Genomic DNA, 18,461 nt, shown 5'->3' on the forward strand with positions numbered 1-18,461 from the left:
ATAATATGTAATATGTTAATGGGCATTTATAATAAGAATGATACCAGTAAACCTTTTCTAGATATTACAAAAATAAAATTTAATTGTTATTTGACGTTGCGTTTCTTTATTATTATAAAAAAATACTCTCTTCATGAGAGAATAGGTACTTTTATTCTTTTCCAGAGCAATAATAAAACAAACAGTAACAAAAGTAGTGTTGCGAGGAGCACTATCCTGACTTTATGATAATGATCTTTGATGATTGTCACACTCGATGTGGTGTCATTCCACGGTTTTTACGAATTCTAACTGATTTTTATTGTGTCGCTGCAACGGTGACAGAGGATCTTTGGATACCGCTGTGCGAAAAATACGAATGAACGGTCCAGCGGAGAAAGATTAATCGTGAGTGATGCAAATGACGAGGTGAAGAGTCTGTGCCTGAATAAAAGCCCATTGCGAACATCTTCGAGGAAAGCCCCTCGATTGCGCGAGGAAGGAGGCCGTGGAAGGGGGCGGAGGGCCAAATGGAGGACCGAACGGAGTGACATTGTGTCAGTGAAAGTTGGGTGAAGTGACACTCGAGATAAATGTCCTGCTGGTGTTACACACTAGGAGAATCTCCAAGACTCGCCCAGGACCCTCGTCTCCCACGTGTGCTACTCCACTGCACACGTTTCCTTTGCTCACGCTCGCCAACGATAATCACTAACGATGTTCTCGATAATTGCAGATATTTGTACAAGTTGGAAGAATGCGTCTTGATAATTTTTTTTTCTTTTTCGACTTAGCTATTATTTCTTTTTTACTTTCCTACAGCAGATCAGACATTTAACAATGAGATATCAGCAACGATCTGCCGCGACCGGTGGGATTGGATCGCGTTTACCGACGCTTCGGCGAATATTAAAGGCTTTCCACCTTAACTCACCGAGAAATCAGGGATCATTAGACAAACGACCGGACCTCAACCCGGGCGATCGGCTCGCAACTGTCCGGTTGACCCGAATGTTGGAAAAACGGCGAACTGATGGACCGAACAGAATTCCGGATGCGACCACGTTGCACCATGGTATACATAAATTTCCCTTTCAGCCTTTTGTTACCGTATGGTTTTTCCCTTTTCCCTTTTCTTGTGTACGAACGCAGTCGTGCATTCTTTAGACAAAGAATGACTGCGATCAGGGAACGCTGACGAGAGCAGGCAAAAAGAAAAATGTTCTAGATACAGAAATAATTACATCCAAGAAAGAGTTGTGGTTTGTAATTTTCTATTTAAAATGATCTGTATTCCATTACATTTTTTTCGATAGAAAACACAACTCACTGCTCCACTTACCTGCTTATGATATACTTCATTTGACAATTTTAAGGGTGTTTTGACACTACCAGCTAAAAATTATCAAATTTAAAAACTCTGAATTCTTATGCTTATTCTTTTTTTTTAATCAATAACGCAAAATTTTTTTGTAACCGAATTTTGGTCCTAAAATTAACTGCAAAAACAATGAAAAATTTAGCCCATAATGGTTTATACAAGCTCTAAAAAGGTTTTATTTTTGGTACAAAAAATTTAGATAAATAATTTTACACAAATAAATAGCTCTAAATAAATTTTTTATATGAACATTTACTATAGTTTATTAATATATGTAAAGATTGGATTCAATTCGTAATGTTATTCCTCATGAAGTTTACAAATAAGTATTACAAAACGTAATTTTATATAACAATCAAAAACAAAACAAAAAAATTAATTTAAAAACTTTTAAATTAATAAGAAAATTATATTTAAATTTTATAGAGATTCTCAAAGATAATAATGCCACAATCTAAAAAATTCTTGAATTTTTGATAATAACTTGAGATTTGACACATATGTTCTTCATAATTTGATATATTAATTCTGTAAGCATTAGGCTGATATAATTTAATAAGGCTATTAACCAGCAAGATTAATTAAAAAATGACAATTGGAAATAAGACCATAAAAACATGTCTAATGTCAAAGCACATTGTAAAGTTAATTTTTTAAAAATACTATAAACATATTGTTTTGCATAAACAGAGAATGATTTAAAAAAGTATCTTTCTGTACAGTTTTAAAAATCTGTTTATAACAATAGTTTATCCTTGTTTGGTTTATTAAAAAAATTATCTTGTCCTCTGTCAAACTTTTAACTTCGGTTCTATTCTTTTTATTACTTTTTTGTCGACCTAGTCATTGACCTCTTACATTTTTTAAAGCTAATAGTCATAGACCTCCTCATTATAATTTTATGAGGCTACACCCTTTTAAACTTAAATTCATAAAATTTACGATACTTCTATGATGTCACAAAAAAATATAAAAAACCACACAGTAGCCACAAGACCGTTCCCAAATACTTTTTCTGACAATCAAGTTAAAACTTTTTTTTACTGCCAGGATTCGTTACGTTTGTAGTGTCACAGGCAGTAAATTAGCTACTAAAATTCAACAACTCACGTTTAACTTTCGTTTAGTTTTCATATATTCGCACGCGAAGTACATGAACATTTCAGTTTTACAAATTCGATACATTTCTCAACTAAACTGTTTTATCACACATACATAGATGTTTTTAATCTATCTCTTAATTAATCGCGCATTACGCCACATAATCCATATGAGAAAACACAAATTCCGCACAAATTTGATACGCAAGCCATATAAAAGCCACATGAAAGATTAATCAGAAATTGTCGATTAAAAAAATTATTTATTCCTGGTCATATGAGAGAGTTCGACACATTCCACTAATGTTGCTAGATAAGCTTTTTTCACGCATACGGATTGTAGTCATGAATGCGCGTTAACAGTATATACATATGTATAAGCACTATAGGCAGCATGGATGCGAAATCTCAGATTTTGGCGGAATTAAGAGATTAGATGAATAAGGTGATTAATTACTAGAATTATTACATTTACATAAAATGTCATCAACATATATTAATTTTACTTCTGATTACGATAGATTACTCAGGCTTCTTTTCAGTACATGCGAAAAAAAGCGGCTCATCTAGTAACACTGCATTTAATAACGTAATGCGAATAAATAACGTAAGTATTTATCATTAGGTGGTATAATACTTATAATTTAAAATGTATATTATTATATACTTTAAAATATATATCTTACCAAGCATTAATAAGTAATATAAATTCAATTACAACCTTTTTATTTAACAATAAATATAATATTTTAAATATAGTAGCACAAAACATTAGCGCAATATTAGGAAATAAGTAAATGCAATATCCTCAATATTGGTTTTCAACATTGAAAGTGCGCGCTCATCTTATTTAATCAATTTATTTAAGTAACAAATTGGTTCGATATTGGGCCAATGTTAGACAACCAATATTTAATTTTTGCATTCTATTTGGAGCTAATATTTTATTATATTGACGTTATATTGAGAAAATATTGACCAATGCACTCTCAATATAACCAAATGTTTAATCATATTACCCAACATACTACTAATGTATTATACTAGAGATGTATATAATGTGTCTCATAATATATACAATTTTATTAACTTACTTATGTATAGATATATTACTTAGGTATATTATTACTAAATTTTTTTAGTAACATCTAAATCTCTCACATATATGCTATTACATTATATTTAGATTGTTTCACAGTTTAAAAAAACGTTTTTGAGTTTATCTAAAATATGTTCAAAATATTATCAATCTTTATTTAATTGTAAATCATTAAAAAAGATAGAAATTGAAATATAATGTTAGGATGTCAGAAAACACCTCACGCGAATAATTACGTCAAAGAAAAAAGTCATGCGGTTAAAAAAAAGTTAAATTTATCAAACTTTTAACTATAATTCAAGTATAACTTTCACTACATAACTTTTAACTATATTTACAAGAAGTTGGACACCTTCTCGGAGAATTTCTCAATCGAGAGCAAATCAGCACGAAGTAAACGGGCATCCAAATATCCACCCTTAAATCCCGTTGATGTCACCGGTCCTCGGATTACTCGGTAATTTCATTTAGACCGGCGAAGCCCTTCGGGACCACACTTACCAAAGAACACGAAAGAATGATCGCGAGGAGTCGCCGGAGTCGTAGGATTTGCGAGGCGCGGTGAGCGTGCTGCCGTTGGTTCTTCGAATCAGTACACGCCCTCGCTGGATCTCTCGTCGTACACAATACCGATGTTTGGACACACGGCGAGCGAAAGGCTTACACTTCCCTTTCTTCGGCCCGAGGCAACAGTCCTCTGTCTCTCATTCGGGTGACCAATGCGACCGGTCGACTAGTTTCGTTAGAAATCACTCTCTTTCTCCCCCCTTCATCGCTCTTTTGCGATGAGATCGAATGATCTGCACGGTCGCCGATCAGCACGATCGAGCTGATCCAATGCACAAGGCGCTTAGGTAGAAATGTATATCCAATATATATGTATAATCCAATGCACAAAGCGTGCCGCCGATCGTTCTCCCAGCCGCGCGAAACACGCGATCGGCTGAGAAGGCCAATTCGGGAAACTGCCCAGTTGACACAATTAGTTACTGCTATAACTTGGGAGTAATACTTTATATAACAAATATTTTATAATATATTTCACAGTTATTTCTACAGTTATTGTATAAGTGCAAATGTAACATATTAATTATTTATATTACATGTAAGTAGTACTTCAAAGTGTAGCCAATATTGCAATTTGATATTGTAGCAATATCTACTCAATATCATAATTAATACGTAACGTGATAATACTATTGTTATGTAAAATTTAAACGTTAAAGCTATATGCGAAAGCATATTCTCGATCTTCTTCATCGCGGGGCAAATCGCCGGGGGACTCGGCCGACGCGGCGTATCTACCGTGCTCTTCACGCTTCACGGGGCATTGTGCGGCTCCTTCCTTCCGTACACGCAGGTAATCACCGACACGCTTCTGGAACGCGCTCGCGCGCCATATGCCAGTCGGTGATTCCTACCACGGTCACGATAATTTGCGAAACCATCCCCGATAATGAACCGGCCGCCGCGTGCGGTGGTAGCCGCTTCGGATGTCGGCGATCGATCCCACGCCGATGCCAATGTTCGAGTCATCCGAATACTCCTGGCGGGGCTTTACGGCTAAAAACTTGCATTTTACACTGCGATGTCCGAACGTACCGTTTAAGTTTCGAAAGAGAACGAAACTTCGCTCGGATCCCTTGACCAACCACTTGGAGGATGCGGGAACAACGAGGCCGAGAAACGCGCGCGCGGAAGCTGTCAAACGCAATCAACGTTCGCGTGATGAGTTTCCATCGGGCCGGAGTGGATTCTTTCTTCGCCCTTCGTGTAAAACGAGTTTCCAGGGAAACGCAAAAAAGTTAAGGGCCCTCTATGTGTCGGTCGTTCGATTCAAATTGATTTCGCCGCGCGCGTTTCTGCTTTTCCTTCCTCATTGTGGTTCGCACGCGGTAACGTTACGCCCCAGTTCTCGGGTTACGTCAGAATTGTAAGTACGATTATGTAAGAAACACGTTTTTTTGCATTTTTGAACGCAGCGTGAATGAAGCTCTTACGATTCTCAAAAGGATACTTTATTATTATTACTATCCTTGGTAATTATCCTTGGGATGTTGGTACAATACAAAGTTCTTGAAATTTAAACACTGAAAGCTTCTTAAGTTTACTCTTTTTTCTTCTTCAACAATAAAAAAATTTTGTAAAAAAAATACCTGAATTTTGACTCTAAAATCGCTATTTTAAAAAAACAAAAAACGTTTTGCTTTCAGATAATAATTTTTAAACGAGTAAATGTGATCCAAACTTTTGCATAAATATTTAATAGAGTTTTATTAGTATATGTAAACAGATTTAATTTGTAATATTATTTTTGCATCAATTTTGCAAATATAAGTATAAAATATATTTTATATAAGAATAAGGGGCAAACCAAAAATTAAATAACTTTTAAATTATTAAAATTAATGAAATAATTATGCAAATTTTGCACAGATAATTTTACACGTTACAGTTAATTTAAACGCGATAATAGAACAATCTATGAAAATTTTTAAAATTTTGATAATATTTTGAAGTGTGAACACGTATATTTTTAAATAAACGTTTAATTTCACAAAGTAAGATTGCACGAAGCAATGTTGAAAATTTAAACTATAACAATTTTCAAAATATTCTTAAATTAATTAAAATTATATACTTTTTTATGTATACTGATTGCGAGAAATGTTGTGATTATACTAAGATAAGATGCATTTTGATGAGATATAAAATTAGCATTAAGTTGGTATTTTCCGATTGAATCTATAAAACTTATAATTACATTCATATTTCTTTCCTTAAAAAGTTCTGCTAACTCTTAAATATAAAATTAGTATCATTATCAAGAATTTTGATAAATTTATCAGAAAGAAATGCTTATCTAATTTTTAGAAAAATATTTAATTCATTTATTTTCCAACAAATCGTTGTTGAACTTAATAGAGTTTCAATTAATGCAATCAGATTTTTTTCTAGTGTGAAGTGTCCAATTACTGATTTAAATACTAGAAATTTAATCTTAAATGCTTTTTAGAATATAACTTATATTATCTCATAGTTTCAATGCTTAATTTTACTTTAGTTCTTAAAGAGTCTATACTTATTATTTTAATATTTTATTAAAAGTAAAGTTTCGATCTTTTAATTTAAGAAAGGATTAAATTTCCAACATTTTGGATGCTGTTGGTATAAGTTCTTTATTCCATAATTAATAATGTAACGCTCAATTTTTATTTTTAACTGTTTTGTTTGGATGGATTGTGTTTCAGCGCTATTAAACTACTTCTGAAAATTTTTTAACTAGTTTTAAGAATTTGATCTCTGCAATTTCTTAAAGGGCAAAATACAGCGGCTTTCAAATCGGCATTATTTCTCCCAAGAGATGCATATCGTGCACCATTGCCTTCCAGGTGGTTACTGGATTTTTCAAAACCGAACCAGGGCGTACCTGGGAAACCGCGGACCCTTCTCGTCTTACTTTTCGGAATCGGCATCGCGCGACAGCCAATCGGCGTCAATCGGCCTCGCAGAAATACAAGACCGTGACGTAACAATAGTGACTGCTCCTTTTTGGTGAATCAAGGAAACTCCTTCCGCCCACGATGTATCTGAGACCCGTATCTCAAGCGGCCATCTTTCCTCTTCTCTTTTTCTCTTTCTCACTCGTATACTTCAGCGCGTTACGTAAAAACGCATTGACAGATTCAGGGTGCTCGCACTGACCTAAGCCGGGATCAAATTCTATTCTTTTCGGTTTTCGAACGGTTCGCTGGTCGATCGGGAAAAGATCGAACCGTTGGGATGAGAGCGAGAGACGAGGCGACTTGCGCGGGATTTTAGCGTACATCATACGTAATGTTTGCTTTTATTTTTGTTGAATCAATACACAGTATTAAATAAGTTACCTTTGTCCTCAATTTAAGTACAAATAGCAAAAAAAAATACGGTCAACAGAGATTTGCAATTTTGAACAACTGTGAAGTGTGAAAAATGCATTATTACGTAACATTATAATCAAAATCCTTTTTCGTATTGTATTTGTTTGAAGCTCTAATATATTTTTATAATGTTTTTTGAGATTTACAATAAATACTGTCACTTTTGCGATTTTAAATAGTTTTTTAAAATTAAACTAGAATTAAAGTAACAGTACATTAACTGATGACAAATTTATCTTTTGAAATTTTATTTTTAGCTTTTGTTTAAGAAATATTATCCAAGAACAACGTGACAGCTCAGTCATGGCGATTTTTTTTTTTTTAATGAATTTTTTTTTATTTGCAATCTTTCTAAGCTTAACCCTAAAAGGCAAATGCTTTATCATCCCAAACAAAATTCAAACGCTCATTTTCCGTGTTTCTTTTGCTTTAAGTGGATTTTTCAATAATTCTCTGCAAAAAACACTATGTTTATATATATAATATTATTATTTTCTTCATTAAAAAAGAAATAAAAAATACTCTACAAATTATTAATTTGCTGCTGATAGAAAGGATTGAGACATCCAAAAGGAGTAAAACTCCAAAGTTACCATGCTTTTGCTTTTGAAGATAAAGAAATTCAGTTTTATCTTCTAAGATTAAAATAGCTTGATAATAATAATGATTAACTTTTTAACAGTAGAAATTAAAATGATTCGTATTTACTTTATATCTAAGTACGACTATTAAATTATAATATTTTTATAAATGTTGTGTCATATCAACTTTTAATAATAAAATTTGCCAGATTTTCCAGATTTACTTAAGAAATTGTTATTGTTACACAATATTTCTTTCTTCAAAGAAATCGCCTCGACGAATAGCTAACGTTCATTTATATATCGTCAAACTGAGTTAACTTGCATTTTACAGTTGCCATGTTAAATATAATTATGATACACAGTCTTTCTTCGTAGGCGATCTTAATTCTTTCGCGTTTTCCTCTGTCTTGGGGTAAAACGGTAGCTAAATCTAATGCGGTCGAGTCGGGAGGGTGCCGGCTCAGCCGACACTCTCGAACGTCTAGGATTTTGCATCTGTTACAAGCAGTCGGACAATAGCAACCTCACAATCCATTTGTCAGCAAACAGCTCCATTTCCCGGAGATTAAAGGATTAGGTGTAAGGAGTATACGCCTTGGCGGCCGACAATAATGGAAGAACAATCGCGGCGTAGCCGGTAGCGATGCGGTCGCGACGCGCGGCGCGTCTCCTGAAGAATAGCCCGGTGTTTCCCAAACAAGGATTTGTCCGGGGAAGAAAAGTGGCGTCATCGCGGATTACGCGTCCACCACGGTCATTCACGGTGTCCGTCTCTCGTTCGCTGGCGAATTCGTTGGCGGCGAACACGCACAGCAAGAAGACCGGATTGTGTGATGCGTGCGCCTGTACCGCGACCCTTAATGCGTATTACTGTCATCGTAATGCGCTCCTGATGACACAAGGACAATACCGTCCTCGAATGCCGGGAGCCCAGGCATTCATCTTCCGCGTAATTTTGAGGCCGGGTCCGGCACCAAATCTCTTTGTTGCATCGATATTTGAGTGTAAAATAGGATTTCGTGACAAATTTTGCTCTGCTTTGGACGCAGCAGGTTCCGCGGGTACATGCTCAATGAAACCCATTAGGACTTGTTGGCTGCGTGCAATTTTCCCCAACGAGGTCGACATATTAATAACATTCGCTACTGTTGTAAAAGCGCGTGGCACCCAGCCTGCACGTAGTGCCATATTCAGTCTTTATGTATATTTCTGATGACTGTTATTTAGCAAGGGAAGGATACAGTTAATTAATCACTGTCATTCATCCCCTTACAAGAGACTGTATTGAAAATAAATTGATTCGTATCCGAACGTTTTATTTTATGCGTTTTATAAATAGTATATACTTTTTAACATTTCAAATTTTTAACAATTTACAGTATAAGTTATAAATATTTAAAAATATTTACACAGTAGCAAGCCTTATTGTATTAGCATTAATAAGTAATAAAAAACATTACTATCAAATTAAATCTAATATATTCTGTTTGATAAGAATTTGATAAGAATTTCCTGCTTATATGAAAGAATAATAATCTTGTTTATTTTATTTTTTTCTAAAGAATTTGACGATCTTAAATTTAATTTAATTTAAAAGCAAAATATTACATTTTTTAATTTTATTATTATTATAATTATGTAAAGTAAAACACAATATATGATTGTTTTTATAATAATTTAAAAAATTTTTAATTCTTAGTTTCAAGATAATATTAATAACATTATTTCTCATCTGATATTTTTCTTTTTCGTGAAAATTATTATTGAATAATGAGAAAATATTTTTCTTCTGATAAATCTTTAAAAAAGTCTTTATGCAAGCTAAAGTTATGTCTGTTTAAAGTTATATAATATTTTAATATTTTTAACATCTTGAAAATAAAAACATTCTCAAAACAAGAGTAATGTTTCTTATTTTTTATTTAACATACGTGTTTTTTTTAAGTATTTGTAATATATTGTTACTTGTTTAAAATTTTAAATATTTGAATTATTTACAAGGCATATTAGACAAAACGTTTTGGACACCAATCAACTTATTTATTTTCTTTATAATTTCATCACGCGTAAGCCAGTCGAAATGGGTGATTAATCAACCATATCCTCCCCTCGCGAAGTAACAGCCGCCAAAAATGAACCTGAAAACTGAATACAGCATTATGTGGTCGAGTTGACGTTCTAGTTTTCGCCTGTGTCCGCGTAACCGACGTTCTGCGACAGTCTATTTTCGGACCGCAGGTGGTTCCCTGAACGAGTGGAATCACATGTTGGGCTCGTTCTGTGTCCCGCAAGTGTCGAGAGGAGTAACCCTTCGATCGTCAATCACCCGGCGATTCCAGTAAACTTCCTGAGGGCGCGGGTTTGGAATCTGTTCTATCCAAAGCGAACATCAATTATACGTTCATTATAATGTGTAATTAGATTTTTTCCTTTTCTCGTGATCAGAGACGTAACCCGTCGTGATCGCAAAAATTAATTAAACGCATATGATTTCCTTTAACCCCTCCTTTTATTTTATTTTTAAAATTTGTCTCTATTTTTAGATACTTATGAATAAAAATAGAAGTACTTACACTGCAAAACATATCCTCTTTATATATAAAGGACATGTATATTTTGTAACGGAATATACCATATTAGAACGGATTTTTTACGTGTCCATTTTATTTAAGCGTGACTGGCGCAATTCTTAATGTGACATGTTATTTATATAGATCAATATCCTTTATATAAATAGGACTGGAAATAATCATTATAAAACAGACGTTAAACCGGACATTATAAAGGATGTGGTCCGCCATATATATTAAAGCGGACGAAATAAACAAAACGCAACGCAATATGGCGCGAGCGGTAGCGATAGCCGTATCGTTCACTCACAACAGTGTTAACTTGTTACTCTAACGGCCGTCCTCTTCCCAATTATAATAAATATTTTTATTACTAATTGTTGGTGTTAATTATGGGTGTCGATCGACGCGGTAACCATCGCGGTAAATGTACGGCGTGTGATTGCGACGAATTTGAGTTGCCTCAGGCGGATGATAACACAAATGTGTGCTCTTTTTGCGGGCATTATTCGCCTTTACATGAGCGTGTGGAAATAATTAAAGAAGCTCATACGCACGAAAGTAAGTTTTGTTACAAATAAATTATTTGATAATTTATTATTATTATTATTATAGATTATATTACGTTACGTGCATGTTATACTTTTTTTCTCTCAGTGTATACTTTATTATATTGTGAAGGGAAATTAATAAAATCTACTGGTTCATTGCAGTTACAATGCCTACAATAGTGGCAATAGAAAATTTGACTGACTCAGTACGCAATGAAGTGATCGAAGTAATGGAAGTAATCAATCCCAATGAAGATCCAGACTCTCAACAAACTCTGCAATCTGCCAACAATGTAGAGCAACAGGATAATGATATAATTGTAGCTGAGGAAAATAATTGGGTAATAATGGGTTACGAGTGTTTGCTTTGTGGATTAATTTGCAATAAAAAAACACGTTTAATACATCACGTAAATGTAACGCATACAAACAGATCAAAACACACAGTAATTTGTCATTGTCGTAAATGCAATTTTTATTTTTCAATATTAACAGAATTTAAGACTCATAAATGTGTTGCCCCGAGGTTTGCATGTGATTTGCCAGTTGTAGAATTACAACAAAATGAAACTAATGTCAATACTGATGTAATAGTAGAAAAACATGAAAAAGAATTGAATCTTGCCGATAAAATTTTAGATTTCTGTGTACTCCTGGAAGCAAAACATAAAGTTCCTAAAATAGCAATAAACGTAATGACAAATTTTCTTGGCTGCATTGGTCATGAAAACGATGTTTCTCAGTCAGTCTCAGATAGATTACGTAAACGTCAATTGATAAAAAATGGTGTGTATCTTGTTCCTCAACAAGTAGATCTTCCTGATGGCAGTAGTGGATATGTAGTGTCAATTATTGATATAATTCAGAATTTAGCAAAATTTAATGAAATTTTATCCTTCTTCAAAAATAATGCCCCATTGTCAGATCATCACATAACTGATATAATGCAGGGTCAAAGATTTAGGAATCATCCTGGACAGATTGCACACGAAAAAAACAACATTGCTTTGTTATTATACAATGATGATATTGAATTATGTAATCCAATTGGCATGCACAGAGGTACTAACAAAATATGTTTATTTTACGTGACAATTCTGAACATACCTGTCCAATTACGATCACGTTTAGCAGCTACATTTTGCATTGCTGTATGTAAAAGTAAATCATTGAAATCTTTTAAGACACATGAGATTCTTCTTAATAATTTCATTAACGATTTAAAGATGCTTGCTTCTACAGGAATTATAATTTCTTCTGATCCACAAGGAGAAAAATTTTATGGCTATTTATTTGCATATCATGCTGATGCACTAGCAGCACATCAATTATGTGGTTTTAAGGAATGTTTTTCTCCTCGCGTTAAGCAACAATGTAGAATCTGTACTGCGTCATTTACATTATTTCCTAAAATGTCATATCATTCTCAATGTCCTTTGCGAGATGAAATACAACATTATCGAACTGTCGATGAAATGAAAAAAATGATGAAGGAAAATAAGGCATTGTATTCCAAAAAGTCTCAAAAGAATGGAATTAAGCGAGATACCATATTTCGGCACATTCCTTTCTTCAATATATTCAAAGATGTTCTGTATGATCCTATGCACGTATTATTGGAGGGTATTGTTCCAAAAGAATTAAGCTTGTTCCTGAAAACTATTGTTTTGCAACGTTTAATTACTCGTGATCGCCTGAATACTCTGATTAGCAAATTTAAATTTCACAAAAGCATTCCAAGTGGTGAAAGGCCTCGCATTATTCCTCCAGATTTTTCTATATCGGGAACCAGTAAAGCAAACTTCACACTAATGTATCATTTGCCGATTCTTCTGCATCATGATATTCCTACTGATAATCAGCACTGGCAGTGTTTTCTTTTGCTTGTCGGACTTGTTAAATTGATATGGTCACCTGCATTGACAGTTGAATCTTTAACTGCAATAGAGGCTTTAGTTCATGAACACCAAAATTTGTATGTGAAATTATATCCAGGTAATTTCTTTCCCAAGTTGCACATGTTAGTTCACTTAGCTGCACAGATGCACACTCATGGGCCAGGTAGATTCCAATCATGTATACGTGCTGAAAGCAAACATTTTGTTGTCAAGCAAAAGCGTTTTTTTTCCTACAAAAATATTTGCTATTCTGTGATGGATCATTTTCAAATAGAATGTGCTTATCAAATGTTTCATAGTAATGGCTCTGTTAAACATTCTTTTTTATCTCCATCAGCGGACATAAAAGTTAAAAATGCTATTATAAAAGAGCATGAAAGTACTATCTTTGAAATGTTACCTGATTCTGATAATGTCTCTGATGCAATCGAATTGTCATACTTAAAATATCATGGTGTACAATACAAGAACAATGTCATTTTGATAGTTGGAGAGATTGATGATCATCCTTTGTTCGGTAGAGTTTGTCGCATATTTCTCTTTGAAAATGTGTTCTATGTGCTTGTGGAAACTCTTCTTACAACATACCAACAAAACACATGCAGTTATGTTGTATCTTGTAAAAATGAACTTAAAATGTACAGCATTTGCAAACTCGAGTATCCATGGACTGTCCCAGAATATGTTATAAATGGCAAGATTCACATTCTTTTGCCTTCGGGGTGGTTTACTGGTCTTGTAAATTAATTCCATTATTTTATTATTTTAAATATTGCAGCTTGATAATAATAAAACCCAGTTATTACCTAGCTTTAGTTCATATGTAATGCCTTTTTTGGAAGGGCAAGCTATGAGTCCCAAAAAAAAAAAAAAATTATGCTCTCAGTTAAAAGACGAAATAATAGACCATTTGGAGTAAGTATATACATTTGATGTCTTTATTTATTTATAGTAAAACAAAAATATAAAGTCTTGTGTACCTTATTTAATCAGCAGGCACAACTTGATTCCTCACAACATAAATCATATGAAAAAACGTTGGCAATATCGTGATCTAGGAGAAGCTCTTGTAACAAACTTTCCTTCAATCCATATAGAACAGTCACCCAAATTTAAAACTAAATGTGTAAGTAGATACAGTAGATTTTTAAATCGATGTATTTATATAACAATTTTCAACTTTGTTATGATCTTTGAAGTCTGAACTGCTAGTTGTCTAAGAATGGTATTCAGAGTCGAGTCTTATTTAAAGATCGTCTCAAGCCATATCTTAAGAGGCTAATACGGCTCTGTGATTGGCTGATAGCATCTTAAGACAGTACTTAAGATGATCTTAAATATAAGATCCGACTATGAATACCAGTCTAGGTTATTGTGTAATGGAGATGAAACGCGCTCCCAATGTTAAAGTGGCAGAAATTGGAAACATTAAACAAAATCTCGATGGTAAAAGATGAAGAAAGAGAGAGACGGACTGAGTCATTCTGTTTTATCAACTTTTTGCAAATTATCGAATATGCATTTAAAAAATTGACGCAAATAAAGGCTGAATTAGTTTTATAAATATATATATTTATGCAGGTAATTCTGCTAATATATCTCCATAATAAAATTAGAATTAATGCAATTAAGCGATTTTGTTTTTTAAAATTAATTTATAATTTTATTATGGGAATATATTAGCAGGATTACTTGCATAAATATGTATGTCTATGAAACTAATTCAACTTTTATTTGCGTTAATTTTTTTAATGCATATTCGGTAATTTGCAGTTTATAAAATAGTGACGAATGACTCAATCTGTCTCTCTCTTTCCTCATCTTTTACCATCGGGCTTCTGTTACTTTAACATTAGGGGTGCGTTTCATCTCCATTACACAAAAACTCTTTGCTTGGATATGCAATTAGCAGTCCAGACTTCTATAGTCAAAAGTTATGATGTGAAACAGGGACATTTCGTACATCAAATTGCTGATATTAGACGTCACAGAAACAACCGTCGAGAATGTATGCAGCAGATGCATAATCCTTTGCAGTTGCAAAAAAAAACAAACAAAAAGGGTAAACTTATACAAGTAATAACTCCAGAAGAGGCTTACAAGAAACTTCAGGTAACATGCATTCTAAGAATCTCGTAATATTAAAATGTGCAAGAGAGAGAATCGAACAATACTTAAAATGAAAGTTAAGATGGTTTAATGAGATGATAAGATATAGGCTCATTCTAATTTTCTTGCCTTACAAATTCAATATTAAATTAATATAACTCAACATATTAAAAAACAATTTTTTGCATTCTTATGTAAAATTACATTTATTTGTTTTATTGTCCCTTTTTAGGATTCAGCAGAAGATGAATTGTCGACAACCACAATTGTTGAATTACTTCAGCAATCATTTCAAGTTCGACCTCACGTTGGAAATGTGTGGCCTTACTATCTTTCACGAAAAGAATGTGTAAGTATATATACTTAAAAAAAATACTATGAATACTAGAAAAATACTAAAATTGTATGCATACAAATTGTGGTATATATTATAGTTTGTCCAAGAAGCTGAATTAAGGATGAAAACATCTATTGAAAGTGTTATTAATACTATAAACACAATGTATAAAAAGACAGCGGAGAAAGGAATTAACAACATTCTGCAGCTACAAAAATTTGTAACTTTACGAGGGACAAAAGACTTTTTTCTTGAACAGGTAAAATCTTGTATAATAAATTATTAAAATCGTTTTTCTTTTATTTTATTATATATGCTTAATAGATGTCTGTAATTCTTTGTATGTTTTGTATAATTTATGCAGAAAGTTCCAACGTTTGATGATCTACTGTTACCTTCTCCTGGACCAAAAGTTTTTTACAATGATGCTACTGCCTGGCTTGTGATCAGTGAGATTGATCAACTAAAAATTGATGTTACATCTGCGGAAGAAGCAGCCGCTTTAGGATTTGCCATTTACTTTATGAAGGATCTGACTTATCCATCATCTTTTAGCCAATTGCTTGGTTTAATTGATGCTTTGTGCCTCGGTAACAACAACGAATTTTTATGCAAGCGAGCTAAAGAAATTTTGTCTCATTGTACTTTGTAAAAATGTTAAGAATTTCTTTTATTATTATTTACATTTTTATCTTTGTTTGGGATTTTGTACTTGTTCCTTCTTTTTTCTCTTATATATATTATATATCAAACAAACTAATATAATACATTTATTATGGATAAAGGTTTTATTTTTTTGTATACAAACTATATAGTTTGTTCATTCATATTTTCTGGTCACATATATATATAATGTTTTATATATATATATATATATATAAGTATATATATATATGTATATATGTATATATTTTATAAGTATATATGTAATAATGTATAATGTATATTTGAATGTAATAAAATATTGTCTTCCAGATGATATGTTCTTTTCTGTATCCGGAAAAGAATATAAAATTGACTAAATTTCCGTTCTATTTATAAAGGACATTAGTCCGTTCTATTTATAAAGGACACTAGTCCGTTTTATTTATAAAGGACATTATTATAGACAATGTCCTACGTATATAATTCCGTTTTAATTTCACGCTTATTTAAAGTGGAAAAAAAGTCACTTTTTTCCGTTATAGTTTCGCGGAATTTAGAGTGGATATGTTTTGCAGTGTATGTCAAAAGTCACCTTGTAACACTTACAGTTCTCTATCATTTCTGAACACATGCAATGTCTCTTTAAAATCTTATATTTGACTCAATTTATTGGTTTGTAAATATTTCCTAAGAAAAATATAAAGTAGACAGTTCACGTAAAGGACAATGCAGCAATTTGATTATACGTATAGGAATAAGATAAAACGGAGATACATCATTGTTTTATCCACGTAACTTAATTATCCGTGTAACATGGCAGGTATGGATGACAGCTTGTATCACGAAACTCTCTCCATGTAATCCGACTCCGTTCTCTCCTTAGACTAAATATCTCATCCTTCCGAGTTATGATGGCGTTTGTAGGCGGAAGTCCGGTGGCCGAGGGATCGAGTGGTCAATGTTAAAGGGGCCTAGTCTCAAGAACAACATATTGGGAAATACCGCACGACCGTAGGGCTGGAAAGAGCGTCTTTCCCACACTGCCGCTTGTGAAAGTTCGTTACGATTTCCCCGCACGTGCATCGGCTCGTCAAGGAAATGCCGCTTGTGATTTCGTATCGGCAGCGATGTTCGATCGACGGTAATGGTACCTGGAAAACAATGTTAGCGTTATCGTGTCGCACTGCGCTCGAGCTCTCATCTGCGTTGTATCGCATACCGTACACAGCCGACATATCTAAATTGTGCGATTGACCATTAAAAGTGTATCGCGTGAGAGACGCGTGAGAACACCACGCATCTCGGAATGATTCACGCATTTGCGTGAGAATCGGCGATCGGGGATGAATGGCGATCGAGTGGTAATCAATAGAAACTATAGCCTCGCACGCATATAACTTTAATGAATAAAATTATGTCATAATTGCACGCAACGTATCATCTATAAAACCTAAAGAATCTGATTTTAAACAGATATAATTGGTTTATACGAAGAAATTTTGTAAAATTTCAAGAAGAATATAGATATTTATCTTTATTTAATAATAATTTTCATAAGTTGAAAGAGAAAAAATCGGACAGAAAATGACAATATTTTCTAATGAATATTATTATCAATATAAACATATTATGCTCTTTTTATACGGCTATTATGATTGAAATAAAAATAAAAAAGTAAATATATTTTACTGTAATATTATAAACAAATCTCATTTTATCAAACCTTTTTTTAACAAATTTTACATTATTGTTTATGGAAGACTGTTGACTTAATGGTTTTTTTACATTTTATATATATATATAGAAAAGTATCACTTGTTTAGACTTCGTCACGATCAATTTAAATATCATGTTTGCACACAAATAGTCCGTACAATATAGTGTTGAAAAAGTCGATTAAAGATACGAAAGACGCGGGAAGACTGAAGTAACAACGACTAAGGGAAACATCTTCATTTTTTTTGTCGAACGCGTGTTATAGGAGGGTTACAATCGCGTGCCGCGGGTAATAATATACGAAACAAATAGAAAAAGAAATTTTTCTTGCACAAAAAAAACATTCTTGTTTTGAATAATCTTTACTCGCAAAATATTAAATATTAAAAAGAAATTATATACGTTAAATTAAATGGATGTAATTTTCTTATATTTAAAAATTATATAGTTTTATTAACAAAAATATGTCCTTATTCGACAATTACTTTCACAAATTGAGAAAAAAAATATAAAAATTTTAATTAATAATTAATAATAGTAATTTTATATTAATATTATTAATATCAAAATAT

At 32.9% G+C, this 18,461-nt stretch overlaps 1 protein-coding gene across 2 annotated transcripts; it reads left to right on the forward strand.

Moving 5' to 3' along the window:
* The first annotated feature begins 9,802 nt into the window (after positions 1-9,802).
* Positions 9,803-17,855, forward strand: LOC118648006. Of its 2 annotated transcripts, XM_036294205.1 has the most exons (8): positions 9,803-11,194; positions 11,347-11,525; positions 13,861-13,997; positions 14,076-14,208; positions 15,033-15,194; positions 15,424-15,540; positions 15,626-15,787; positions 15,893-17,855. In XM_036294205.1, the coding sequence occupies exons 1-8, from the start codon at positions 11,026-11,028 to the stop codon at positions 16,178-16,180; spliced, it is 1,347 nt and encodes a 448-aa protein (XP_036150098.1). In that variant the 5' UTR covers positions 9,803-11,025; the 3' UTR covers positions 16,181-17,855. The 2 variants fall into 2 exon arrangements, with proteins under 2 accessions (XP_036150098.1, XP_036150097.1); XM_036294204.1 differs by lacking the exons at positions 14,076-14,208; positions 15,033-15,194; positions 15,424-15,540; positions 15,626-15,787; positions 15,893-17,855 and having other exon boundaries at positions 10,156-11,194; positions 11,347-13,956.
* The last annotated feature ends 606 nt before the right edge of the window (positions 17,856-18,461 follow it).

The sequence above is a fragment of the Monomorium pharaonis genome, unplaced genomic scaffold (genome assembly GCF_013373865.1).
Source record: "Monomorium pharaonis isolate MP-MQ-018 unplaced genomic scaffold, ASM1337386v2 scaffold_120, whole genome shotgun sequence".
In the NCBI taxonomy this organism is placed as follows: domain Eukaryota; kingdom Metazoa; phylum Arthropoda; class Insecta; order Hymenoptera; family Formicidae; genus Monomorium; species Monomorium pharaonis.

Bases quoted from the DNA above. Each gene is read 5' to 3' on its own strand.
- LOC118648006 (XM_036294204.1), top strand. From the start codon at position 11,026: ATGGGTGTCGATCGACGCGGTAACCATCGCGGTAAATGTACGGCGTGT. The intron at 11,195-11,346 runs GTAAGTTTTGTT...GGTTCATTGCAG, and splicing joins AGAAGCTCATACGCACGAAA to TTACAATGCCTACAATAGTG.